At 41.6% G+C, this 27462-nt stretch overlaps 1 protein-coding gene across 1 annotated transcript; it reads right to left on the reverse strand.

The window, feature by feature from the left end:
- Positions 1–2226: 2226 nt before the first annotated feature.
- LOC123999578 (large neutral amino acids transporter small subunit 1-like) lies at positions 2227–26608 on the reverse strand. Its single transcript, XM_046305493.1, has 10 exons — positions 25812–26608; positions 22420–22545; positions 13562–13667; positions 12239–12283; positions 11165–11288; positions 10845–10948; positions 10455–10551; positions 10079–10228; positions 4884–5061; positions 2227–4772 (listed from the first exon to the last, which is right to left on the reverse strand). The coding sequence occupies exons 1-10, from the start codon at positions 26371–26373 to the stop codon at positions 4717–4719; spliced, it is 1548 nt and encodes a 515-aa protein (XP_046161449.1). The 5' UTR covers positions 26374–26608; the 3' UTR covers positions 2227–4716.
- Positions 26609–27462: the final 854 nt, after the last annotated feature.

A 27462-nucleotide genomic window follows, 5' to 3' on the forward strand; every position in this document is an offset into this window, starting at 1 on the left:
AACAATTAATCACATGGCTACCCAGACTATTTGCATGGACACCCATCCCCCTTGTTTTTACCCTGCTGCTACTCGCTGTTTATCTATGCATAGTCACTTTACCCTTACCTACATGTACAAATTACTTTGAATAACCTGTACCCCCACACAGACTCGGTACTGGTACCCCCTGTATATAGCCTCATTGTTATTTTGTGTTACTTTTTTTTTTTAAATTAGTTTGTTTAGTAAATATTTTCTTAACTCTATTTTCTTAACTGCATTGTTGGTTAAGGACTTGTAAGTACAGTGGGGCAAAAAAAGTATTTAGTCAGCCACCAATTGTGCAAGTTCTCCCACTTAAAGATGAGACAGAACTGTAATTTTCATCATAGGTACCACTTCAACTATGACAGACAAAATGAGAAAAAAAATCCAGAAAATCACATTGTAGGATTTTTTATGATTTTATTTGCAAATTATGGTGGAAAATAAGTATTTGGTCAATAACAAAAGTTTCTCAATACTTTGTTATATACCCTTTGTTGGCAATGACAGAGGTCAAACGTTTTCTGTAAGTCTTCACAAGGCTTTCACACACTGTTGCTGCTATTTTGGCCCATTCCTCCGTGCAGATCTCCTCTTGAGCAGTGATGTTTTGGGGCGGCTGCTGGGCAACACAGACTTTTAACTCACTCCGAAGATTTTCTATGGGGTTGAGATCTGGAGACTGGCTAGGCCACTCCAGGACCTTGAAATGCTTCTTACGAAGCCACTCCATCGTTGCTCGGGCGGTGTGTTTGGGATCATTGTCATGTTGAAAGACTCAGCCACGTTTCATCTTCAATGACCTTAGTGATTGAAGGTTTTCACTCAAAATTTCAAGATACATGACCCCATTCATTCTTTCCTTTACATGGATCAGTCATCCTGGTCCCCCACCTCTTTAAGGAATACCTAGGATAGGATAAGTAATCCCTCTCACCCCCCCCTTTAAGATTTAGATGCACTATTGTAAAGTGACTGTTCCACTGGATGTCATAAGGTGAATGCACCAATTTGTAAGTCGCTCTGGATAAGAGCGTCTGCTAAATGACTTAAATGTAAATGTAAATGTTTGCAGAAAAACAGCCCCAAAGCATGATGTTTCCACCCCCATGCTTCACAGTAGGTATGGTGTTCTTTGGATGCAACTCAGCATTCTTTGTCCTCCAAACACGACGAGTTGAGTTTTTACCAAAAAGTTATATTTTGGTTTCATCTGACCATATGACATTCTCCCAATCTTCTTCTGGATCATCCAAATGCTCTAGCAAACTTCAGACGGGCCTGGACATGTACTGGCTTAAGCAGGGGGACACGTCTGGCACTGCAGGATTTGAGTGTATGTTACTTTGGTCCCAGCTCTCTGCAGGTCATTCACTTGGTCCCCCTGTGTAGTTCTGGGATTTTTGCTCACCGTTCTTGTGATTATTTTGACCCCACGGGGTGAGATCTTGCGTGGAGCCCCAGATCGAGGGAGATTATCAGTGGTCTTGTATGTCTTCCATTTCCTAATAATTGCTCCCACAGTTGATTTCTTCAAACCCAGCTGCTTACCTATTGCAGATTCAGTCTTCCCAGCCTGGTGCAGGTCTACAATTTTGTTTCTGGTGTCCTTTGACAGCTCTTTGGTCTTGGCCATAGTGGAGTTTGGAGTGTGACTATTTGAGGTTGTGGACAGGTGTCTTTTATACTGATAACAAGTTCAAACAGGTGTCATTAATACAGGTAATGAGTGGAGGACAGAGGAGCCTCTTATAGAAGGTCTGTGAGAGCCAGAAATCTTGCTTGTTTGTAGGTGACCAAATACTTATTTTCCACCATAATTTGCAAATAAATTAATTTAAAATCCTACAATGTGATTTTCTGGCCTCTCTCATCTTTTTAAGTGGGAGAACTTGCACAATTGGTGGCTGACTAAATATGTTTTTGCCCCACTGTAAGTGTTTCACCTGTTGTATTTCGCGCATGTGACAAATACAATTTTAAATATGATGTCACTTTAACAAAATAATGCAATGTGACGACATTGAATCAACGTTTTTTACCCAACTTTAAACTTAAATCCAATGACATGGTTTATATTTTTGTTGATTTGAAGTTGAAGTCACGTTAGTTGACAACTCTACAAAACTAGATTGTCCAGACAAGTAGTCAATGTGAAGCACGTCCTGTAGTGTATTTAAAAATCAGTTACAAAAAGGATTGCATTGAAACATATTTTATTAACATGATAACACAGGATAAAGGATAAAGGAGACAAAAAAATTGACAATACATACATGTATGGAAAAAAACAAGATTTATTCATAAAGCACTTTAACAAATGCCCTGTAAAAAAATGTGGGGACTAACAGATCCTACAATAAATAAATAAAACCTTCTACAGTACTATTTAAATTAGTTAACATCTTCTGATGGCTGGAGGGTTAGCAAGCTATTCTGCTGTTCTACATACAATGACACATCCTCCAGGAAACCAATGGTAAGTCAGACTCATGAGCTATATGGTTACCACAGTGACCATGTGGTCTATAGCACAACACATCTCATTGGCTTTACAAAGCTTTACAGTGCCACAATGTGGAGGGACACATTCAAATAAACAGGTCTGGACAAGCTTCTGCAGGATGATTTTTGTTAACATAGTATGCTGAACATTTTTTTTTCAGCAAAAAAATAACAATGAGTTAATAATCTTGTCAACCATCCACCTCCAGTCCTGTGTCTCCCCTGTCCCACCCTCTGAGGCATCTGTATCCAAAGACTGTGGTTTTAGCCTTTGCTCTGCTATGCCCTGCCCGCCTACCCACTTTTTGACGTGGAAACCACACATTTCCAACAACCATGGTCCATACCTCATTAAACCTTTACCGCACAAATCTCATCATCACACTTAAATGTAGAAATCATTTTATGAAGTTGATAGTTGCTGACAGTAGTGACAACGCACAGTAGACACATGCAAGCACAGAAACAGACACACTAAAGCAATGAAATCATCTTTACAGCTGTGACCCTATTCTAAGACATATACACACTCACATACACACCCACAATAGCCCATTCTAACCCAAAATCACGAGGTTATTAGCCAGCCTTGTCACAGGTAAAAAGTAGTCACTGTGACAGTGTTCCTATTGGGGGCCTTGGTTACAACCTGTCCTGTTTTAAAACTCTTCGACATAACAGTAGTTAATAGCAACAATACCCATGTGCATCTGATGATACCCACAAGATCATTGTGATCTAAGAACAAATTAAATCCTTGCTCGTAATGTATGTAGTCTGGATTGAGCTCAAGCAGGCAACTATTATGTTCACAAGTTTGTATTACATCAGCATTTAAAAAAAAACATGATGTTATATTTGTAAGATTTACAACCAGCTATATTATATTCCTGTGATACTGTAGGTCCACTGAGGTAAGACATGGTACAGTCGGAAGGCTACTGGTGATTTAATGACAAATCTACAGACAAGCAAAAGGGTCTCTGTAATTTGTATACTCGGAATAGTTGTAAAAATAACTATAATTATAATAATTATGTCCCATGCATGGTCTATTTGTGAACCAGAAATCTCACGGGAAACTAAGACGTCCTTGGATATACAACAAAGTTCATTGACAGCATTAAAAAAAAGCTCCACTGCATCTACCTCATGAAAGTAGAAATTCATATCTACAAAGATTTAAAAAATAACGGCCAAAGCAGGGATTTACAACATGGTGCACAAGGTGCAGTGAGCCAGTCTGATCTGCCGTAGATGGGGAGGGGTGCTATCATATAAGAATTATAACACTTACGCTCCAATCACTGTTACACGTCCATTTCCCTGTCTACCCTCAGTTTTCAGCTTCTCAGGGGTCAGATGAGTTCAAGTGTGTCTGTAGTCAGGGAACTGAATAGCCTTGGCTTTATCAGAGGCACTAGTATAATCAAATTGATATTTCACTATCCTTTACAGATACATTAAACCTTTCCCCCAAAAAAGCTGAAAACAAAAGCATACAGAAAAACAAACACCCAGACTACAACACATAATGTCTGCGTTCAACAGCCTGTAAGCTGCTGAAATAGAAGCCATGGCAACAAACAGATACGATGCCCTTCTGGGAAGCAGTTGACTCACTAACTGGGTAATGGCAGAACTACTGTGAAACAGTGAGTCAGTGAATCTGAACAACAATTCTAGCTTTGGCCTACCAGGAATTAGCACCAAGCCAGGCCACACATCACAATTGACTGAAAGCACAGATTGCAACTATATGAACACAGGGATGCCAAACCTTCAGTGAAAGAATAGTTTGAACGAGATGAAATTTTTCTGTAAACAGAAGTAACATAATCCTCATAAATACAACACTTGTGAGCCGTGGTTCGGTACAAAGACATTCTAAATCAACAAAATCTTGAAGACTGAAACAACGTTTGCAGTGAAAACCTGTCTGAAGGTATCCCAACAGCTACAGTATGTGCAGGGTAGAGGGGGACCGTGGTGGGCACAGCAGTCTAGCAGCATGGCTCTCCTGCACTAGAACACTAGGAGATCAGAAGGAATGATTAGACCTAAAAAACTTTGATGGGGGCTGAGTGAGGGTGTAGACTGGGAGCAGGTGCCTCCAGGGGTGAGGGGGTAGATAAGTGGTCACTGGGGTTGTATGTCGAGGGGCTTCGTCGCTTTAGCTCCTCTTCAGGATTCCTGTGGTACCACCCCAATCAGCTTCTGGCAAAGCGCCGTGGAAGAGACTGGAGAGAGAAACACACCGTAAGTCACAATCACTGTATAATCAGAAACAGACTACAATCATGCAGATAGGTCCAGAGAGAGCATTGAAGCAATTCATAACGGAAACTTACAGATAAACTGAAGGAGCCATTTGGGCTTGTTTTGCCACCAAACGCCAATGTAGTAGACTGGCACTCCAGTGGCAATGATGCCAAAGCCAATGGCACACTCCACAGGTGTTTTCCAGATGGACACCACGATGAGGAACATACAAGCCAGGACGAAGCTGATAGGCAGCAGGATATTCACCTGGGAGAAACATTTAAATGTGACACTTAATAAATAAACCAGGACAGACAAACACACTGACACTACCGTTAACAAAACACACAGAGAATGACTGGATTTAAACTAAACCCATCTTGAGGGAATTAAAATAGGAAAATATTGTGAAATTGTATGACAGTAATTCACAAAGCATCTTCATCTACTAAATAGAATATTTAAAATACAATATTTTAAAAGTAGAAGATAATACATAGCAAATGGGCCTCTCTCATCAGTCTTACTGAGGTAAATGCTTCAGGTTAAAACTCTGAGGGTTAGATGTGAAATGCTGAGTGGAGAGGGAAGGGGAGTGTTTGTGCACTTTCGTCAAACTCTGATCAGAACACTGACTCACGTCCAGCTGAATCTGGACCATCGGACCAATAACTGACATTTTCAGAGGCTGCCAAATGCAGTCTGATGTTGATCCACACTAACTAAATGAGTACCAGCAAGCGGGTATACGAGAGCGAGATATTCAAAGGCAGAGAGTTGAATGGTCAATGTTGAAGAACCCCTCCAGCCCCTCCTGTATTGTGGCACAGAGCCACTGTAAGGTCATCTGTCCCAAACCCAGTCCTAACACAAACACACAGGACAGATTTATCTGTGATAGATAGAGATCTGAACTGTGCAGCGCTGGCCTCTTTCACTTCACTGCCTCTCTCGGCCACTCCCCTCATTAACACATCGCCATGTCAACCAGACAGATGGGTTCAGGCCATTATAGGTCCATTTTGGGGGCAGGCAGAGGACCCACAGTCACACAAAGGGTCTCTGTGTGTCCAACAGTCCTAGGGCGACTGTCTCAATGCTGCTCTACCTTCTATAGCCAGCAGCTCATGCCAATAGCAGGTCACACTGTGGTCTACGCTGCCAAGTAACCAGTTCAAGCTCCTTCTTTTCTTTCTTCTTCTTCTATCACCCACCCTTTCTCTCTGGGCTCTATTGGGCGACGATGACATGGACATCGATTAAGGCAGCCCCCCGCACTGCTCTGATTCGGAGGGATTGGGTTAAATGCGGAAGACACATGTTGGTTGAATGAATTCAGATGTGCAACTGACTAGCTGTTGGCAGTAGCGCTGTAGGTTTTGATGGATAAACAAGTTGTGGGTGTGTCGACGCTTGGCCCCTCACTGGCCAATCGAAGCGTGCCCCATGGCTAAAGATGTGGCTGCTTCAAGTAGTGTATTTACGAATATTATTCTGCTATAGCATAGTCCGTTCAATAGCCTGCCCCATATTTGCTAAATATGTTGAACATTTTTGCAGTCTACATTTTTCTAATTGAATTGCTTCAATTTGGAACTACATAGTTAAACATAGGCTAGAGCAGTGGTTCCCAAACGTATTATAGTCCCGTACCCCTACAAACATTCAACCTCCAGCTGCGTACCCCCTCTAGCACCAAGGTCAGCGCACTCTCAAATGTTGTTTTTGCCATCATTGTAAGCCTGCCACACACACACTATACAATACATTTATTAAACATAAGAATGAGTGTGGGTTTTTGTCACAACACGGCCTATGAGAAGTGACAAAGAGCTCTTATAGGACCAGGGAACAAATAATGTAATAATAATCAATAGTTTTGCTCTTTATTTAACCACCTTACATATAAAACCTTATTCGTTCATCAAACATTGTGAATAACTCACCACAAGTTAACGAGAAGGGTGTGCTTGAAAGGATGCACATAACTCTGCAATGTTGGGTTGTATTGGTGAGAGTCTCGGTCTTTTTCCACACACAGTCTGTGCCTGTATTTAGTTTTCATGCTATTGAAGGCCGATAATCCACTATCACATAGCTACGTGGTTGCAAAGGGCATCGGTGTCTTAACAGCACGATTTGCCAAGGCAGGATACTCGGAGCGCAGCCCAATCCAGGAATCTGGCAGAGGCTCTCTTGTTCAGATAAAGGTAAGTGGACTGGAGGCAGGGCATGAAAGGGATAACGAATCCATTTGTTTGTGTCATCCGTTTCGGGAAGTACCTGCGTAATTGCGCACCCAACTCACACAGATGCTTCGCTGTATCACATTTGACATTGTCCGTAAGCTTGAGTTCATTTCCACACAAAAAAAAATCATACAATGATGGAAAGATCTGTGTGTTGTCCTTGTTAATGCAGACTTCTTAATCACAGCCTCAATTTTGTCCCGCACATTGAATATAGTTGTGGAGAGTCCCTGTCATCCTAGACTCAGATCATTCAGGTGAGAAAAAAGATCACCCAGACAGGTCAGTCGTGTGAGAAACCTGTCATCATGCAAGCGGTCAGACAAATGAAAATTATGGTCAGTAAAGAAAACTTGAAGCTCGTCTCTTAATTCAAAAAAACGTGTCAATAATTTGCCCCTTGATAACCACCGCACTTCGGTATGTTGTAAAAGTGTTACATGGTCACTGCCTATATCATTGCATGCTTTAACAAATTTAGCCATTTTCACTGTAGTGTCCAAAACGTCTTTCAAGCTGTCAGGTATTCCCTTGGCAGCAAGAGCCTCTCGGTGGATGCTGCAGTGTACCCAAGTGGCGTCGGGAGCAACTGCTTGCACGCACATTACCACTCCACTATGTCTCCCTGTCATGGTGTTTGCGCCATCAGTACAGATACCAACACATCTCAAAGTCCATCTCAAAGTACTTTAAAAATATCCTCTCCTGTTGTCCGGGTTTCCAGTGATTTGCAGAAGAGGATGTCTTCCTTAATTGACCCCCCATAAATGTACGGACATATACGTCTGTTGACTCATCCAGCTGTAATGCAGAGAACTCACTGGCTTGTATGCGAAGCAGTAATTGTTTCAAAACATCTGCCATGTCACTGATACATTGTGAAACCGTGTTGTTTGATGAAGGCATTGTCTGTACAGTTTTTTGTGCCTTTCCCCCTAGCATTGTCCCAGCCATATCCGGGGCAGCAGGAAGAATAACGTCCTACACAATAGCATGGGGCTTGCCTGTCCTAGCCACTTGTTAGCTCACCATATAAGAAGCTTCTAGACCCTTTTTATTAATGGTATCTGTTGCTTTTATACATCTTACTACTCGAAAGTCGTCTTAATTCTGGCTTATTTTTCAAATTGGCATATTTCAAAATGTCTGTACAAGAGTGAAGGATTCATCGAGTTGTGAGATAGTATTTTTGCACATATAATACACTGTGGCTGAGGATAGGCACTACTCCCAATATAAGTGAACCCCAAATCAATGTAGTTCATCATATTTGCGCCTCTTCGATGGTACAAGGTCCCTGTCTGTTGTTCGGTGCTTTCCCGGGTAAGGGGGCAGTAGCTCTTCGGCTGCATCAGATTCACAACTGTCAGTGTCAATGGTAGCTGGGTTATCAACAAATGTAGAATTACTGATGCTAGCATTGGATGTGCTTGTGGAAGCAGAACAATTGTGTCGTCGACAGGTGCAGTTGAGCTGGTATGTGTCACTATGGATGCGGGCCTTACTTTTTTGAACCATTAATCTATTTTAGAGCAAACGGAATGAGCAGCAGCTACGTTTTGCTACATTCAGACCGTCACTGGAATTCCCGCGAGAGAGTAACGGTTAATGTGATTGGATGTTAATTATTTGACTAGGTTACCTGTATTTGACATTGGGTTGTTATTTCGCTGAACACTAGATGGTTTAATTTTATTTTGGATAGTGAAATGAGGCTATTAAGGCGAGAAAAAAAACTCACCCAAATGTATAGCCCCGTTGGAAAATATAAATGGACTGTTTGAAAATGCGATTTAATTTTTTTTGGGCAATTTTGGCATTGTGTGTATATAGGGACTATACCTACTGTAAATTGCAGACATGGACAGGCAAAAGATAGTCAATAATCATATTAAATTTACTAGTCTATTGATAAGATATGAATAATTATATTCAAATTCTATAAAAAATGAAAAACCGGTTTTAAATAAGCTGTGTCTAAATACAGTTACAGGCACCATAATTGTTCACCGTGGGATACAGGGGCAACTTAGAGATAAGGTAAGGCAATTTCAAAGAAGCTGGATAAAGATTCAGCACGAAGTTACCATATTTGCACTTCTCCAGAAATAGCAGACGAAATTGCATTGTATTCGAGCCAAGTATATACTCACCAAAAACCCATGGATAGTGAATCTTTCTAAATTAGTTTAAATAAAATAAAATAAATGTAAACCAACAACAATATTTTGAAATAGGATCGGGTCAGATGCATGATATCACAAATCGCTTATCTCGTTCCATGGCACTGTGCACACAAAGGCGTAAATATCTTTGCGCATATCATTCGCACATCTATACAAAATACTAGGCTCCTGTCAATTGTACCGTTGCCTATGTTCAAGGCAGATTTAAAAAATGGAATTGCAATTGATATATTAGCATTATAGGAAGATTGAATAGTTTGGAGGAGCGGGCGTGTCTTTGGTAATCGAACGTGGCGCGCTTGTGAATAATGAAAACACGAGGAAAATAAATAAATAAATATTTCAAAGCACTCTCAGTAGACCATTTAAAAGCACTTTATTCATAGGCTACCTGGTTAATGGCCAGCATTAGACCTAAAAGACCTAGGCGATGCTGCTAAACCAGCCTTGATTAAGGGGAGGGTAGGCATTCTTGTTTTTTAATCATATTAAACTAAATGAGAGGAAACCAACAGTTTTTTATGTTTCTAAATACAAGATTCACAGGCACAAAATGCACATCTCTCTTCCATGGGCACTGTGTGTCATGTCTGGATAGGCCTCTGTTCCGCTCTCACCATCCATGCCATTATCAACTGAGTTACCGTTAAGACCTGCATTTTGTGGGTCTTAAAACTTCCAATTAGTGCTGCATGAAATTGTCACTTTTGCACGTGTTTTTAAGGACCTACTTCAAATATTGCCACCTCTCCCACCTCAGCGCAAGTGAGTCGATGTTAGACAGGTAAACTGCTGAACCTGGTGCCTGATCAGTTGAAAACAGGTTAGAGACATTACACATATTCTCACCTTAATTGGTCGTTCCAGCTCAGGTTTCTTGTAGCGCAGCCACATCATGCCGATTATCGCCATGGCAATACAGAGCCAGTTGAAGAAACTGAAGAAGTTGATGACAGAGAAGATGTCGTTGGAGAAGGCATACAGCAGCGTCATGAGGCACTGTGAGGGAAGTATGAGAGAGAGATGTGAACGTAGCACACAGCAGTGACTATTGTAGACAGGCATGAAAAATTGCTAATAATGACCATAATACTGAGCCTCAATCCTCAGGCTCAATGTTTGACTACAAGATCCAATATTATATTTTACTTTGCATATTGAATGATAAGAGCCCTCGATGGCGGAGCAGTTTTGTGAAGCACCTGGTCAGAGAGAGGTTACGTACTGTGAAGATGAGTGACGGCAGAGGGGTCAGCAGGTCGGGGTGGATCATGGACAGCAGACTGGGGAGGTGGCCTTCTCTTGAGCCCACAAAGAACAACCTGACAAAGAGAACAGGGGTTGTCGTATTTATACATACACACAAACCAAACGAGCATACTTGTATATAGCTTTGGAGTTTGTGTGTGAATTAATAAGTGTAAGTCAGAGGACAATGGTGGGAGGAGCTATAGGAGGACGGGCTCATCGCAATGTCTGGAATAGAGTCAAACATGGCTTTATACGTTTTATACCGTTCCATTAATTCCATTCCAGACATTACACTGAGCCCATCCTCCTATAGCTCCTCCGACCAGACTCCACTGGTGTAAGTGTGTGTGTGTTTGTGAGATACCTGGATGATGTAAAGAGAGAGCCATTAACAGAGCCGAAACAGGACAGTCCCACAAACACAGGGATGGTCCAAGCCATGGGGCCCAGGTGGTAGTTTCCAAAGTCCTGAAGGACAGAAACACAAACAATATCAGCAAACAAAGTCTGTCTACCTGTCACTGGGCTGTGTGTACTAAGACATACAGTGATGTACGTCACCTGATATTGAGTGTGTACCAGTGGAGAGAGACAGTTCTGTACTGTATGTACAGGCTAATCTCAACACCATAAGTCTGTCACGAGAGTCTAGTACAGGCTGGTACAGTATGGGGGAGAACTTACCACCGCCACAGCCTCAGAGCTCAGCATCTCTTCTGGACTCAGAGTGGTGAAGTAGGCCAGGTTAGTCAGTACATACACCACAGTGACGATGGGCAAGGAGATGATGATAGCACGAGGCAGGTTCCTATGGGTGTGGGGGGGGGGGCAGTGAGTTATAGAGTTTAACACGCCACCTCTGACATAATACTTCCTTTGTTTACCTACGTCGGAAGAAAATCTGAAGTAATTATAACTTTGAAACGGACTGACACAGGAATCGTGTTAACATAAAACATGCATGTACCAGTAATTATTTTCAAAATGCATAGGTAGTCATTCTTGACCTATAGTATGTTACAAGGAACATGGGCTGCGGTCCAAACACTTAAAAGACACACCCTATCCCCTCAGCCCTCAAATTAAGTTGACACTTCTGATGACGTATCATGACGTCTGACGAGTTTACACTTGCAGGGCAAGGGGCGAGGGAGGAAGGAATTATTTTTAAGTGGACCACACAATCATCCTGCACTGATTGTGTTTTCAGCCACCGGTAGCTTGTGGGTGCTTTATATGCGCTACAGTCAATTATGAGTGCATGTCTACTTATATTAAATATATAATTATTAATATACGCCTACTGTCTGATAGCTAGCAAATTAATTAGCTAACTAACATTAGCCTGCCTAGCTGGAACTTCTGAAGAAGGAACATTTTTTATTTCTACAATTTCCAAAACATATGTACTTTTTACAGAGTAGCAAAATGTCTAACTTATTTGCATTCGTTTTTACTTACACTTGCATGTTGACTTCTCCATTGTTGTTTTTAAGTTTTCACAGACTTTTATTAGCAGATGTACAATCGTCGTGGTTTGAATTATGGGGAGTTTCAGGCCCCGGAGTGAAGATAATTGTACACTCGCAAAGCCGACTAAAAACGAGGGCTGGGTCTTACGTTGCAAACGTCCCTTGCTTGGCTGACCAGCCAAGATGGCAACGGGGATTCCCCCAAAGGCATAAGGCGAGGGTAAGTGGACGAGGGTGTGTCTTTTAAGTGTTTGGACCGTAGCCATGGACTAGTTTGGACACTCACTTGTAAGGTTCAATCATTTCTTCTGTAACAAAGTTCAAGTAATTCCTGCAAGATAAAGAAGACATGGTTTAGATACACAGAGAGACAATCAGAGCAGAACACTTTGTGCAAATCTATTGTAATCATAGCTTTCATATACCATAGATGAACAAAATAACACACAGTGGTAAAAATACTAGACGGGAGAGGAAAGAGTGAGACTGTAACCATGTTTCCATCCACAGTTTTTATGCAAGTAAAGTCATCATATTTAAAGAAAATATGACAGCTGTGATGGAAACAGGAAGTTTTGGTACAATTTGGTAAATGCCGGCAGATAATTTGTTCATTTGACATAGTGGGATCTTTTGTGTCTGTAAAATTAATTATGCGAGGAATGGCGGTGGAAATGCCTTTATGCGCAAATATTGATGTAAACACCACCATATCGAAGTCAACTTGAAACCACACTGGTGTGTGTTCCTCCCACTACGACTTGGGAAACCATGCAATTTCAAATAGGATGCGGATTAAACAAGTTATGACCTTTACAGGGTGGTGAAAGTGCAAGATATGACCTTTACAGGGTGGTGAAAGTGCAAGATATGAGCTTGATGCTCCTTTCCAATAACATATCAAGGGTCTTATTCTGGTGACATTATGATCAATGCTTGACTGCCATTTTGATAAATAAAAACATTCTCGCTCAAATCCATCATCAGGCTACAAGGGCGGCAGGTAGCCTAGTGGTTAGAGCATTGGGCCAGTACACGAAAGGTTGCTAGATCGAATCCCCGAGCTGACAAGGTAAAAATCTGTCGTTCTGCACCTGGACAAGGCAGTTAACCCACTGTTTCTAGGCCGTCATCGTAAATAATAATTTGTTCTTAACTGACTTGCCTAGTTAAATAAAAAGAAATTCATCATGTAGACTGGAGCTGTGTGCCAAGACCAGAGTAGGTGCATTTTCTATTTAAAAGTAGAGTTGAAAATATAAATGGAAACACATTGAACATTAGATTCAAGTTTGGTGGAAACACACCACTTGTGGAAAATTTGCACATTTCATTTATGCAGATTTTAGAATATTTGCATGCAAATGTTGCCAATTGGATGGAGGCCTAGCTAGTGAGGAGAAAGCGGGAGAGGGACGGAGAAAGAGGAAGTGAACACCAGGCATGGGGAGGATTAGTCTGAACAGACTTTTCAATTCACTTAGTAGAGTTCTTAATTAGTCAGTCCTCCTAAGAGGGGGTTTACAATGGGATTAGAATGGAGGACAAAATGCTGGCCTAGTGTTCAATAGTTCTGGATGTCAGTCAAGTTCTAGTTCTCTGTACTTACCAGCCCCCATACGCAAACAGACCACTGTACAGGGCCAGACCAATGTTCCCAAAGTCGTAGTTTGAATTCTTGAAAGAATTTTCTGGTAAGAGGTTGACTGTGTCACCTGGAAGAAGGAGAGAAAGGGAGTTGGAAAGGTAAGTCCAAAGTTGACTGACTCATTGAACACAAAGTGGACAGAATCAGTATCCCTATGAATTGTGTCAGAGCAAGGTTCTGGAATGATACAACACTAGATAACAAATGCACCTTGATCAACTTGAAACCGTTGAAATAGTGCAGGGCTAGACAAATGTACCCAGGCAAAATATCACGAATATAATTTAGAGCTTGTTCAAAAGGCTGTGAGCATCCGTGGTTTAAACTTTAATCTAGAGGTTGACCGATCAGCATGGCCGATTAGTTAGAGCCTATTTCAAGTTTTCATAACAATCCTAATCTGCATTTTTGGATGCCGATTATGACATTGCATTCCACGAGGAGACACACGAGTGCAGCAAGGAGCCAAAGTAAGTTGCTAGCTAGCATTAAACGTATATAAAAAACAATCAATCTTAACATAATCACTAGTTAAACTACACATTGTTGATGATATCACTAGTTTAACTAGCTTGTCCTGCGTTGCATATAATCAATGTGGTGCCTGTTAATTTATCATCGAATCACAGCCTACTTCGCCAAACGGGTGATGATTTAACAAGAGCATTCGCGGAAAAAGCACAATCGTTACACCAATATGTACCTAAACATAAACACCAATGCCTTTCTTAAAATCAATACACAAGTATATATTTTTAAACCTGCATATTTAGTTAAAATAAATTCATGTTAGCAGGTAATATTAACTAGGGAAATTGTGTCACTTCTCTTGTGTTCAGTGCAAGCAGAGTCAGGGTATATGCAGCAGTTTGGGCCGCCTAGCTCATTGCGAACTGTGTGAAGACCATTTCTTCCTAACAAAGACCGTTATTAATTTGCCAGAATCTTAAATAATTATGACATAACATTGAAGGTTGTGCAATGTAACAGCAATATTTAGACTTAGGGTTGCCGCCCATTCGATAAAATACAGAACGATTCCGTATTTCACTGAAAGAATAAACGTTTTGTTTTCAAAATGATCGTTTCTGGATTTGACCATATTAATGACCAAAGGCTCGTATTTCTGTGTGTTATTATATTATAATTACGTCTATGATTTGATATTTGATAGAGCAGTCTGACTGAGCGGTGGTAGGCAGCAAGCAGGCTCGTAAGCATTCATTCAGACAGCAGTTTCCTGCATTTGCCAGCAGCTCTTCGCAATGCTTGAAGCACATGACTTCAAGCATATCAATTTCCGAGATTAGGCTGGCAATACTATAGTGCCAATAAGAACATCCAATAGTCAAAGATGTATGAAATACAAATGGTATAGAGAGAAATAGTCCTTTAATTCCTATAATAACTACAACCTAAAACTTCTTAACTGGGAATATTGAAGACTCATGTTAAAAGGAACCACCAGCTTTCATGTGTTCTCATGTTCTGAGCAAGGAACTTTTACATGGCACATATTGCACTTTTACTTTCTTCTCCAACACTGTGTTTTTGCATTATTTAAACCAAATTGAACATGTTTCATTATTTATTTGACAATAAATGGATTTTTACGTATTATGTTAAGTTAAATAAAGTGTTCATTCGGTATTGTTGTAATTCTCATTATTACAAATATAAATATAAAAATTGTCTGATTAATCGGTATCGGCTTTTTTTGTCCTCCAATATCGGTCGACCTCTACTTTAGTCCCCTACCATCAACAGTAATGGGGATTTCACTGATTCCAAAACTCAGGGGCTACCTGTTAAAAAAATAAAACAAATAAAAGCAAGCCAAATGTGAAGCGTATGCCTGAGGGAACACACCAGGGATGGACATTCCAACAGTACCAGCTGGCCCAAAGAGCCAGACATTCTCTGAACAAACAATTCCCAGAGTGTTGTTTCAGACAGGGGCCCATGATTAAACAGGACAAACACTGGGCCGTGAGAACCCCCATGTCCCTCTTCATGTAGGACCATGACCTTCCAACTTTATTGTCCCCCAACTCTAAGCCTAAAGCCTGCATGACGTTCCAACATAGTAAGGGTCTTCCCAAAGTTCTGCAACATCAGCTAGTCCACTGAAACTCTTATGACACAAATATATTGGTTGCGCACCCTCCACTTCTTACCAGCATGAGTCAAGGTGCAAACAAAGTATGTAATCATAATTGAAAAGGAAAATGCTCAACGCTCGCTCAGCATTAAGAATTCATTGTTTTATTTAAGCAAGGTTAAAATAAACTCTTCGGCCTTCAATGGCCTTCAGCAGAATAATCAGAACAAGGGAATGGACAAGTTCATAAAGGGCATGGGGAAGACAATTAGGAAGAAAACGCTATTCAGCTGGTGGTGCAAATGAAAGAGAGTGTGATAGGCTATTCAGGTTGGTCCTCAGGGTGAGGGGTACTGTGGTCAATGTCTCCATCCGTTTTGTGGACGTGTACATCCAGGAAGTCCAGACCTCCCTCGTCATGTAGTGAAATGCAGGTGTCCCGAGTTGCAGGTTAGCAAAGTTTGGTACAATCCTTATGCCCATGGTGTTCATCTCTCCACTGCAGGAAGTAGGCATCGTCAAGGATGGCACCAAACTTCACAATTGAGTTCGTTGTCCGTAGCTTATGCCTGCCTGCCCATACCCCCACCATGGGGCACTCTGTTCACAACGTTGACATCAGCAAACCACTCGCCACACGACGCAATACATGCCAACTGCCTGGTACAGTTGAAACCGTGATTCATACGTGAAGAGCACGGTTCTCCAGGGTGCCAGCGGCCATCGAAGATGAGCATTTTCCCACTGAAGTCGTTTATGATGCAGAACTGCAGTCAGGTCAGGTCCCTGGTTTCTGACAATTTATGTAGAAATTCTTTGGTTGTGCAAACCCACAGTCTCGGACGATCCCAAAGGTGACGAAGCTGGATGTGGTCTTGGGGGCTGGTGTGGTTACGTGTGGTCTGCGGTTGTGATTCCGTTTGGACGTACTGCCAAATGGTTTTTCACTATTTACACGCATCTTTATCACTAGAAAAGGTACATCTACAAACCCCACACAGATAAAGCTAACCTTGGAATCCTTTTTGTTTTCTTTGTCAAGATAGCTGTGGCTTGGCCCACAGCACTAGGTTCTCCTAGTTTGGAGCCAGCTGTATTATTTGGTCAAGATAAAACAGTGGCCTAGTAGTTTAAAACTTCTTAATACAATATCAGTGGATAGATAACAGCAACTTTTTATTGGTCACATACACATAAACTCAGCAAAAAAAAGAAACGTCACTTCACTGTCAACTGCGTTTATTTTCAACAAACTTGACATGTGTAAATATTTGTATGAACATAGCAAAATTCAAAAACTGAGACATAAACTGAACAAGTTCCACAGACATGTGAATAACAGAAATGGAATAATGTCCCTGAAAAAGGGAGGGTCAAAATCAAAAGTAACAGTCAGTATCTGGTGTGGCCACCAGCTGCATTAAGTACTGCAGTGCATCTCCTCCTCAAGGACTGCACCAGATTTGCCAGTTTTTGGTGTGAGATGTTACCCCACTCTTCCACTAAGGCACCTGCAAGTTCCCAGACATTTCTGGGGGGGGAGGCCCTAGCCCTCACACTCCGATTCAACAGGTCCCAGACGTGCTCAATGGGATTGAGATCCGGGCTCTTCGCTGGCCATGGCAGAACACTGACATTCCTGTCTTGCAGGAAATTACGCATAGAACGAACAGTATGGCTGGTGGCATTGTCATGCTGGAGGGTCATGTCAGGATGAGCCTGCAGGAAGGATACCACGTTGAGGGAGGAGGATGTCTTCCCTGTAACGCTCCGCATTGAGATTGCCTGCAATGACAACAAGCTCAGTCCGATGATGCTGTGACACACCGCCTCGGTGTAACGCTCATTCCTTCGATGATAAACGCGAATCCGTGAGACAAAACCGCGACTCGTCAGTGAAGAGCACTTTTTGCCAGTCCAGTCTGGTCTAGCAACAGTAGGTTTGTGCCCATAGACGATGTTGTTGCCAGTAATGTCTGGTGAGGACCTGCCTTACAACAGGCCTACAAGCCCTCAGTCCAGCCTCTCTCAGCCTATTGCGGACAGTCTGAACACTGATGGAGGGATTGTGCGTTCCTGGTGTAACTCGGGCAGTTGTTGTTGCCATCCTGTACCAGTCCCACAGGTGTGATGTTCGGATGTACCGATCATGTGCAGGTGTTGCTACACGTGGTCTGCCACTGCAAGGACAATCAGCTGTCCGTCCTGTCTCCCTGTAGCGCTGTCTCAGGCGTCTCACAGTACGGACGTTGCAATTTATTGCCCTGGCCACATCTGCAGTCCTCATGCCTCCTTGCAGCATACCTAAGGCACGTTCACGCAGATGAGCAGGGACCCTGGCATCGTCCTTTTAGTGTTTTTCAGTCAGAAGAAAGGCCTCTTTTGTTTCCTAAGTTTTCATGACTGTGACCTTAATTGCCTACCTTTTGTAAGCTGTTAGTCTTAATGACCGTTCCACAGGTGCATGTTCATGAATTGTTTATGGCTCATTGAACAAGCATGGAAAACAGTGTTTAAACCCTTTGCAATGAAGATCTGTGAAGTTATTTGGATTTTTTATCTTTGAAAGGCCAGAGTCCTGAAACAGGGAAGTTTCTTTTTTTAACTGAATTTATTTAGCAGATGTTATTGCGGGTGTAGCGACATGCTTGTGTTCCTAACTACAACAGTGCAGTAGTATCTAACAATTCATAATATAATATAATAATAATATATAATAATATATGCCATTTAGCAGACGCTTTTATCCAAAGCGACTTACAGTCATGTGTGCATACATTCTACGTATGGGTGGTCCCGGGGATCGAACACACTACCCTGGCGTTACAAGCGCCATGCTCTACCAACTGAGCTACAGAAGGACCACAATTCACAACAGTACACACAAATCTAAAAGTCAAATAATGGAATTAAGGAATATATAAATATTAAGACGAGCAATGTCGGAGTGGCTTGACAGGTACGATTGGCAGTTACGTGATTAGCCAGAGGGAGACTATGTGGGAATTTGATTTTGATTTAATACCTAGTCAATTGTACAACTGAATGCATTCAACTAAAATGTGTCTTCTGCATTTAACCCAACCCCTCGGCGCCTGGTGAACAGTGGGTTGGTTATCTGCCTTGCTCAGGGACAGAACAACCTATTTTTACCTTGTCAACTCGGGGATTCGATCCTGCAATCTTTCGGTTACTGGCCCATCGCTCCTTCCCACCAGGAAGTGGGCGTATGTGTGTTGTATTTGGGGAGGGTTAAAGTTGGTCACAACAGCACAATGAGCAGCTGGGTCAGGTTGTAAATAAAACCATTAAGAGATCCCATACAATACTGACTACCGTTCCTTCAACTGAGCCAGCAGAAAGAAATGTGATGGCAAAATGATTGCAGGGCTGCCTATTTCATAAGCAGCCAAGGGGAGATGTACTGAGACAGAGATGTACACATGAAAAACACACATTAAAGACACCCAGACAAGGAATGTCCCTACAGAGCCTCCCGACTGGCTGCAAAAGACAAACAAAAACACTTTTGATTGAAAAGGAACTGGACTATTGCAGTAGCCTAATCAGATTAGTTTTTAACAATCATGTTGCCATTAACCTGCTTGACCCTATTGCCAAATGAAGGAATGACCCAGAATCTTATACTTAATCCGTTTACCCTAGGTGACTGCCCAGTATAGACAACAGGTGGTTTAAAATGCACCGAAGTGAGCATGTCTCTCAGTCAGGAAAAGAGAAAAAGGACAAGAGGAACGTTCATTCGACCTCTGTCATTAGATGTATCTCTCCAACCCAGTGGCGTCCCACACAGATAAGACATGACCAGACCAGAGCAGTCCAGCTCTGGAAGATCCTCCTCCATACCACAGCCATGAGCTGGCAGCAGGAGGACCATGGTAATTTGATACAAGCTATTTCACAATACTGAGTTTATCACGGGGCAATAGAACTATCACACACACATCCTGACAGACAAAGAAATACAGATATAGACACACTTAAGTAATTTAGCAGATGCTCTGACACATAGGGACTTACAACAAGTTCATTCAAGTAAAGACAACCACTACCATGATCATTGCAAGTAAAGCCTTAATCAAAAATGTCCTCTATTAGAAAGATCAGTCCGTGTAAGAATGAACAAGAAACAAAGTGTTTAAAGTTGCTGTTTTTTGTGAAAAGCAGACAGTAACCAATGACCATTGGGGCCTACAAGACATTTGTTTACATATCCATTGTGAGAAAATGCCCATCTGACATAAGCCCCTCACCAACTTCCACTCCCAACCAGCACTAACATATTGACCCTGCAGACACAGACACCCATAGCTCTTCTTTATTTAAATATATTTCCCCCCTTAAAGCCTGCCATTCATCTGTCTGTGACCACTGGCAGAGTCAGACAGGACCATGCAGATGGAGGGGGGGAGAGTGAGGCTGCTGTTGAAGACAGAAGATAGAGAGCCGGGAAACCATATTTAACTCTGAATGATTGATAGTATTAACTCTACCTTGCCGTATTATAGTGTCTGACAAAAATAGCTAAAAGTTCACCACCAATGTTACGATTGATTCAATCTAGTCTGGTGCTTTAAGCAAGAGCTCCCCCACTGGACAAAGATGTCAGTTCAACATCTAGTTTTGATTTACATTCGGTTGAGATGTCAACTAATGTGAATTCAATGCAAAATCAACAAAACATTTCACCATGCCATTGGATTTAGGTTCAAAGTTGGGTGAAAAAAACAACACAAAATGCCCTTACATTGATGACTTTTTACAAATCCAATGAGTTTTCATCGTTGATTTAACGTCATCACAATGATTTCTTTGGTTGAAATTACATGGAAACAACATTGATTAAACCAGTTTTTGCCCAGTGCTCTGGCCTGCAAAGAAATTCTCTCTCATACACTTCACCCTTAACTCATGTGCATCCAAATATACAACCAGGAGAGGGGAAAAAGATGTGATAACAAGGAGGCCAACAGGGAAGAACAGGACCAGCCATGGTTGCACAGCTGGCCATGACTACACATAGTCACCCAACAGAGGGTATCTGGCCCCTAAGGGCACAGGGTTACCTGGGAAAGGTTAGCAGTCTCAGAAACGGTTCCCTGAGCAGCATTGCAAATGTATGCACCTTAGATATTGCAGTCTTGGTACACTGAAGGGGGGGGGGCATGCCTCTGGTAAATAGGGTGGCACCTCTCTGTAAGCTGTTTAGTTAAGCTTGAATCACTCATTTGCTCCCATGCACTAACCACACACTTCTGTAAAGGAATTCTCATTTGCTAACTTGCTACAGTAAAACATCAGGTTACAAAATCTCAGGCATCTCCAGGACAAAGGTTTTAAAAAGTGCAATTCCTTGCACTTCAACAGTACCTTTTATTCTAACATAATTACTTTTACATAATATTAAATCAGTCTGACTGGAAGACTTGTTTGTTTTCCTTCAAGGTGGCCCATAAGCCCAGTCTGGGCACTGAATCAGTCCACACTGATCTCTCAATCAGTACTGACTGGCCCTCAGCTCTCCTTCCTCCCGCAGGACAATGGAGTAGTGTTTTACTGTTGGAACATGATAACGTTGTTTTCTATGCCTCTCATTTGGGCTGAACATCTTAATTGGACCAAAACACTAGTGGATTGAATGGTGATGTCTGTTGGACTTATATCACTTAAAGTTAATGATCATAATCTTTCCTTAGAACCCCAGTTGGAACCCTTGAGTTGGGAACAGGATGGGTATAATATTAATTATTTGTTTTCCATTTCTTTTATCCATTCTGTTCTTACATTGTGCAACATGAGGTGTTTTTCCTGGTTCTGTAATAGCAGCAGCTTCCTGTGCTCTCAAAGACTGACTCAAGCTGCTGAGATATGAAGCTGCCTTTGTGCGTCTAGAAATTATAGGGCGTATTTGATACTGCTCATAATTTTTTTTACATAGCAATTAATAAAATAATCATAGCCAGTACAGCTATCATTTTGTAACTTACAAAGTGGTAGCTGTACTTGCTATGATTATTTTGCATGCATGTCAATTGTATGTAATTTTGTTTCGTTTTTTTGTGCACACGATTCTTCAAGATAGTGTTTTATAAGCTCATATGAAACTGAAATAAAATCAATCATGATAATGCTTGATCCTGCTAGTCAAGAGGAAGAAGACTTCTATTCGCCAGCGCACAGTTACCTATCAGATAGGATTAAATGCATAACAATAGAATGAATAGAACGGATGAATCATTGACTTGAATGGGGACTCATGTTCTTTACATTCTATTTCTATACATCAAATCTGATAGCTGAAATCCAGATAGATAACTTGAGAAAAACTGGGCACTGGGCTAAGACAGTTAGTTACTTCACTCTCTTGGGGACACCCTCCATCTATGGGGAAATATCTTATTGGCAATGAAGGCCACGCCAACTTCCTGCACTCGATCACCTGACACATCGTTATTGGGCCTGACTTATAATATATAAGAATATATGCCATTTAGCAGACACTTTTATCTGAAGCAGGAATCAGACCCACTACCCTTGCATTACAAGTGCCATGCTCTACCAACTGAGCTACAAATGACCACTTCCTTTCCCGTCGCATGGCACTTTATGGCTTGTCTGTTTAGTTTTCACTGTGTACCTCCTCCTGTAAAGTGCATTATGATGAGTGTGTTAGTGATTTTGTGTGGCTGTATCTTACCTTTGCCAATCTTCACAAAACCAATTATAATGATGAGGCCCAAGGCAAAGAGCTTGGCAGCTGCAAAGGCATCCTGGACCCGCGTGGCTGCCTTCACACTGTAGCAGTTTATAGCAGTCAATAGCACTGGGGAAAGACAGAGAAAGAGACCGTGTGTGAGAGTTGTGCCTTTTTATTACTGTCTTCATGAATGAGCTAAAAAAAATCTTTACAAATTCTCCCACCTTTTATAAGCTCAGTAAGCTCAATAAATCCTTCTGAAGGTACTAATTGTTCGCGTAGCATCCACTCAGCACGCACAGCGGGACTCTGAGGCTAGGGTTGGGAAATCCCAGCACCCAGCCCACATTATATATGTGATCGGGCGGCAGGTAGCCTAGCGTTTAAGAGTGTTGGGCCAGTAAACCGAAAGGTCACTGGTTCGAACCCCCAGTGCCGACTAGATGAAAAATATGTTGAGGTGCCCTTGAGCAAGGCACTTCACCCTAATTGCTCCTGTAAGTCGCTCTGTATAAGAGCATCTGCTAAATAACTCAAATGTAAATGATCAGTGCGCTGGACCGCTGTGAGGTGTGTCATGTGGCACAGAGGGTGGAATAGTTCAGAGACCCAGTAAACAGATTCTTGTTGGAATAAAATCAAGGCCCTCTCCCTGTCCCTCTGACTCCCCATTAAAAAAGATTAACTAACGAACACTTCAAAGAACCATAAATAAAATCAGCCTGGGCAACAATGGGGAACCAAACAGAACAAAGAGGGCCTGTGTGGGAGTACAGTATAGATTGGGAGGAATGGCACACACACACACGAAAACACACTCACACTGAGAGTGAGAATGAGAGAGCAGACCTGCTGCCACTGGGATCAGAGTAAAGATACTACCAAGGCAAAAAGGCTTCAGTCTCAGCCTCCTAAACAAATGACATGGACTGAACCTGAGGTTTCAACCCACAACCAGCCAGGGGGCCACTGTGTTAAACCTCACCACTGTGGAAATATACTTAATATTAAACTAAAGCACGGCGACCTAATAACTACTAAACACCAAATCAATCACTGGAACAATAACACAGACGGTCAGACAAACATCCTAGCCTAGCACAACTCAATGGATTAGCAAAACTGCATGGAACAGTATTGTGGATAATAGAAGCTTAGCTATCCTGACTGACCATGTCAACTGTAGAGTCTAGACCAACAACATCTTGGCTTCAACCCTATCTCTAATCTATATATGTGCCCTGGCTTGGCTGCCCCTCTATCTCAGTCTCTATCATGTGGTCACTGTTGGGGATTACACGCTCAGAAAAGGGATTAGAGACTAGCGAAGGCACTATACCATATGACATTCACACACACATTCCTGCACCTTAATCAGGCATTCATACCAGTGAAGGCTACTGAGGGGAGAAAGGCTCATAATAATGGCTGGAATGGAGTCAACGGAGTGGTATCAACCACATGGTTTTCATGCGTTCGATACCATTCACTCCATTCCATTCCATTCACTCCATTCCAGCCTTCATTATGAGCTGTCCTCCCCTCAGCAGCCTCCACTGATTCATACCCCCAACAGAGAAATGTATGCTACAAGAGAGATGGGTCCAAAAGGGGCAAAAGTCTGTAACAGAGAGATGGAATTGGAGAGCAGAAAGAAAAGTCTGCTTGAGATAACTAGCAATCTCCACAATGTGAGAATGTTTTTGATTTGTTGGCTAATTAATGCAGAGCTCAAACTAATCCACCCATAATCCCAACTGGCTAACTACTATCCAACACTGCACAACAGTAGTGCTGAGCGATAAGTACTTTTTGAGGTCTGTTCTGTTTCGATTCATTATAAAAAAAGGTTTTCTATTATGTGTTGAATGCTGTAACACAGAATGCAACAATACAACAAAGTCCCATGATGGTAGTGACTGCTCACCACTGCTTATCACTTATTAACCATCATTTATTCACATTACTTTAATCAAATTTCTCAGTTGTGTATATTGTGACATTTGTTTTATTTGATGACTTTCTTATTTCATTCCAAGTCATCATCTCATCCCTATAGAGCTGCTGCATATGCGGTTTGACAAAAATCACTATTTTGTAGTACTCCAAAGTAAATAAGGCATGCTTTTATGACGGCTGAATACCAACTATTAATCACTTAGATCATGTATTTTCAGGTATAGATACTGTACCTTGCGAAGCAACGGCTGCCCTCTATATCCCCTAATGGTCGTGCATTCTTCTGCCTCTTCCGTAGCAGGCATAAAATAAACACAGACTACAAATGCGTTTTATGCGCTAAACTATGTAGAATATTGGCCTGTTGGAAACTACAACATCATACAGTTCAGACTGGGTCTGATTTATCTCTAGAAAAACTGTGTAATGTGTGCAATGAGCTCACAGAAAAAAAACTGAACAAATTTCAAATAATTGAACCGATTTAGGTCAATTTATTGTTTAAAAAACGAAAAATAATAATCGTTCAGCACAACACAACAGCCATGTCTGTTACAGACTAGCTAACATCTACGTGTTGAACTTCATAGTGCTACCTGACTCACAAAAACATTTATAGAACAACTCTTACTGAATGTATAGGCCTATAACTGTACAAATTGGTTCGTTGGAGAATACAATATTGTTAATTTGTATAGCATATTATATCAACAAAGTGATAAAGGATAGTGTCAAAACTTAATACATCCATTCATCATATTGATATTGAACATAGTAAGTCACATCACACGCCTTCCTTTTATTTGATTATTACTGTCGTTTATACCCCGCGCAATAAGGGTCTATGAGAATAATGTGCGCAAGATGTGTAACTGAATTAATGTTATTAGCATATTATGGGGAAACAATAATTTATTGTAGATTATGTTTTATATTTGTATTGTATTTATATTATTTTCCTTATTTAAATTTAAATTATTAATTATCTGGAGAGAAATAAAATGTCCATGTGAGTGTGATCAGACCATATGGCGCCTGGGTAATGCTGCCAAAAAGCCGGCCTCTACCAACCAAGGATGATGAAATAACGCGCTATTTTTTCAACAGTTTCTTTCAACTACAGTAGACCTAGCCTACAGTTTCCGTTTGGGTGAGTGGCGAGCGCACTGCCAAGAGAACAGTGTCGCAGTGAGTAAGCCTAGGCTACGTGTTTTCAAGATTTTGGCACCATATATCAACATAGTCCAGGAAATTACTAAATGAAGTTTCATTAAAAATATTTTTATAAAACAGTGTCTGTTGGAAGATACATTTGCATAGTACGAAATCCTGACGTGCGCCATGCGTAAAGGAGGATGCAACGTGTGTAACTACCACCTGATATAGTAGCAATGAGTTTGAGAATAGTAAATTGAATCAGAATGGCTACTTACAGATGCAAAGACAGGCGATTAGCTTCGCCCCATTCTCGGGTACAGGGCAGTCAGGGAAGATTGGCTTGAGAAGGTAGGTAGCGAAGACGTACGCGACAATATACTGCGATGACGGGCGGATGATGAGCAACTCGATCCACAGTTTCAGGAAAGCCGGCAGGGAACCATACACTTCAAGGATGTAAGCATAGTCACCACCTGATTTGGAAATAGTGGTGCCCAGCTCAGCATAACACAGTGCACCTATGGTTGAGAACACCCCACACACTGCCCAAACGACAAGGGACAGTCCGACGGACCCGGCTTCCTTCACCACGCCAGTCGGGGTCACAAAGATACCCGAGCCGATAATGGTACCCACTATGATAGCTACGCCATTCACCAGGGTAATGGTTCTTTCTAGGACAACCTTCTCTTCCCCGGGTACCTTATCCGGGCTTCCCATCCGGCTTGAGTTTCCATTCTCTCCTCCGACTGGAGAGAGCATCTTCTCCGTAACCTCCTTGTCTTCCACATCCCGTTCGGCTGACGAATTCGAATATCTTTTCTTTAAACTTGACATTGCTCGCTCCTGTGGGGACACGGCTTTTTGCTTGGTGTCTGTGTCTCTCCCTTTTTTCTTTCTTCTCCAATTGAATGTTTATGATCCTGTCTGTCGCTCCTGAAGTGCAAAGACACGATGCTGACACAGAAACACGTGTTCTGTGCTGTGTCAACGGAACTCTGTGTATAAAGGATTTTAGTATAAAGCTTCATGGTCTGTCTAGGACAGCCTCTTCCATTTCTCCTTTCATGACAGCGTCACAAATCCACCCCACATACTGCTCAATGCGAGACCAAAGCTTTTGCGCCCTCTACTGATGCTTTGGCCTCAAAAGATGTCTCAGACAGGGCCAAACTGCCAAACTAGTTTTATTGGTACTTTCAAGGCATTAGTGAATTGTAATACTAGAAAGGGCATTGTGGCGAAGAAACAGTATGTGCCTCTTTCTCCACAAATGCGCTCACTATCTCCCGCCAATCCGTGCGAATGAATTATTCCATGGTGTGAATTGTTTGCCCTTTGTTTATTAATGTTTATCCAATATCCCGTTAATCCTTGCCATTTCCAGTCATTTCCCATAGTTCACATTATTACATTCATTTAGCCTACGGCTTTATTTATTTAAGTGGACACGTTATTTGAATAGCTCACAAACTGCTACACTTGTGTGAAAGGAGATAAGCTTTATTTAATTATATTTACCAGTTTTCTGTCCATTTCTTTATTGTCTTTGGTTTGGAGTGCTTCATGTGTGCATGATAGCCTATTTATTTATTTTTAAAAAACTGTATTGCTAGGTAGGCTATTATTACTGCACTGTTGGAGTCAGAAACACAAGCATTTCGCTGCACCTGTGATAGCATCTGTAAATGTTTTTATTTTTCTGGCTTCTCAGTCCGGTAGGCCTAATGTTGTGTGAACTCGCGTCGTTGTTTATAGCAGGGGTTCCAAAACTTTTTTGTCCAAAGACCCCATTTTGATATCTGAACATTTTCTCAACCCCAACCATGTGGAATGTCAAAAGATAATTATATTTGGGGCTATGACAGTCAATTGAAAAGCATTCAAACAGTATTCAAACATCATTTTAATGTGGGGCTATAACAG

Source organism: Oncorhynchus gorbuscha, linkage group LG02, assembly GCF_021184085.1.
Source record: "Oncorhynchus gorbuscha isolate QuinsamMale2020 ecotype Even-year linkage group LG02, OgorEven_v1.0, whole genome shotgun sequence".
Classification (NCBI taxonomy): Eukaryota; Metazoa; Chordata; class Actinopteri; order Salmoniformes; family Salmonidae; genus Oncorhynchus; species Oncorhynchus gorbuscha.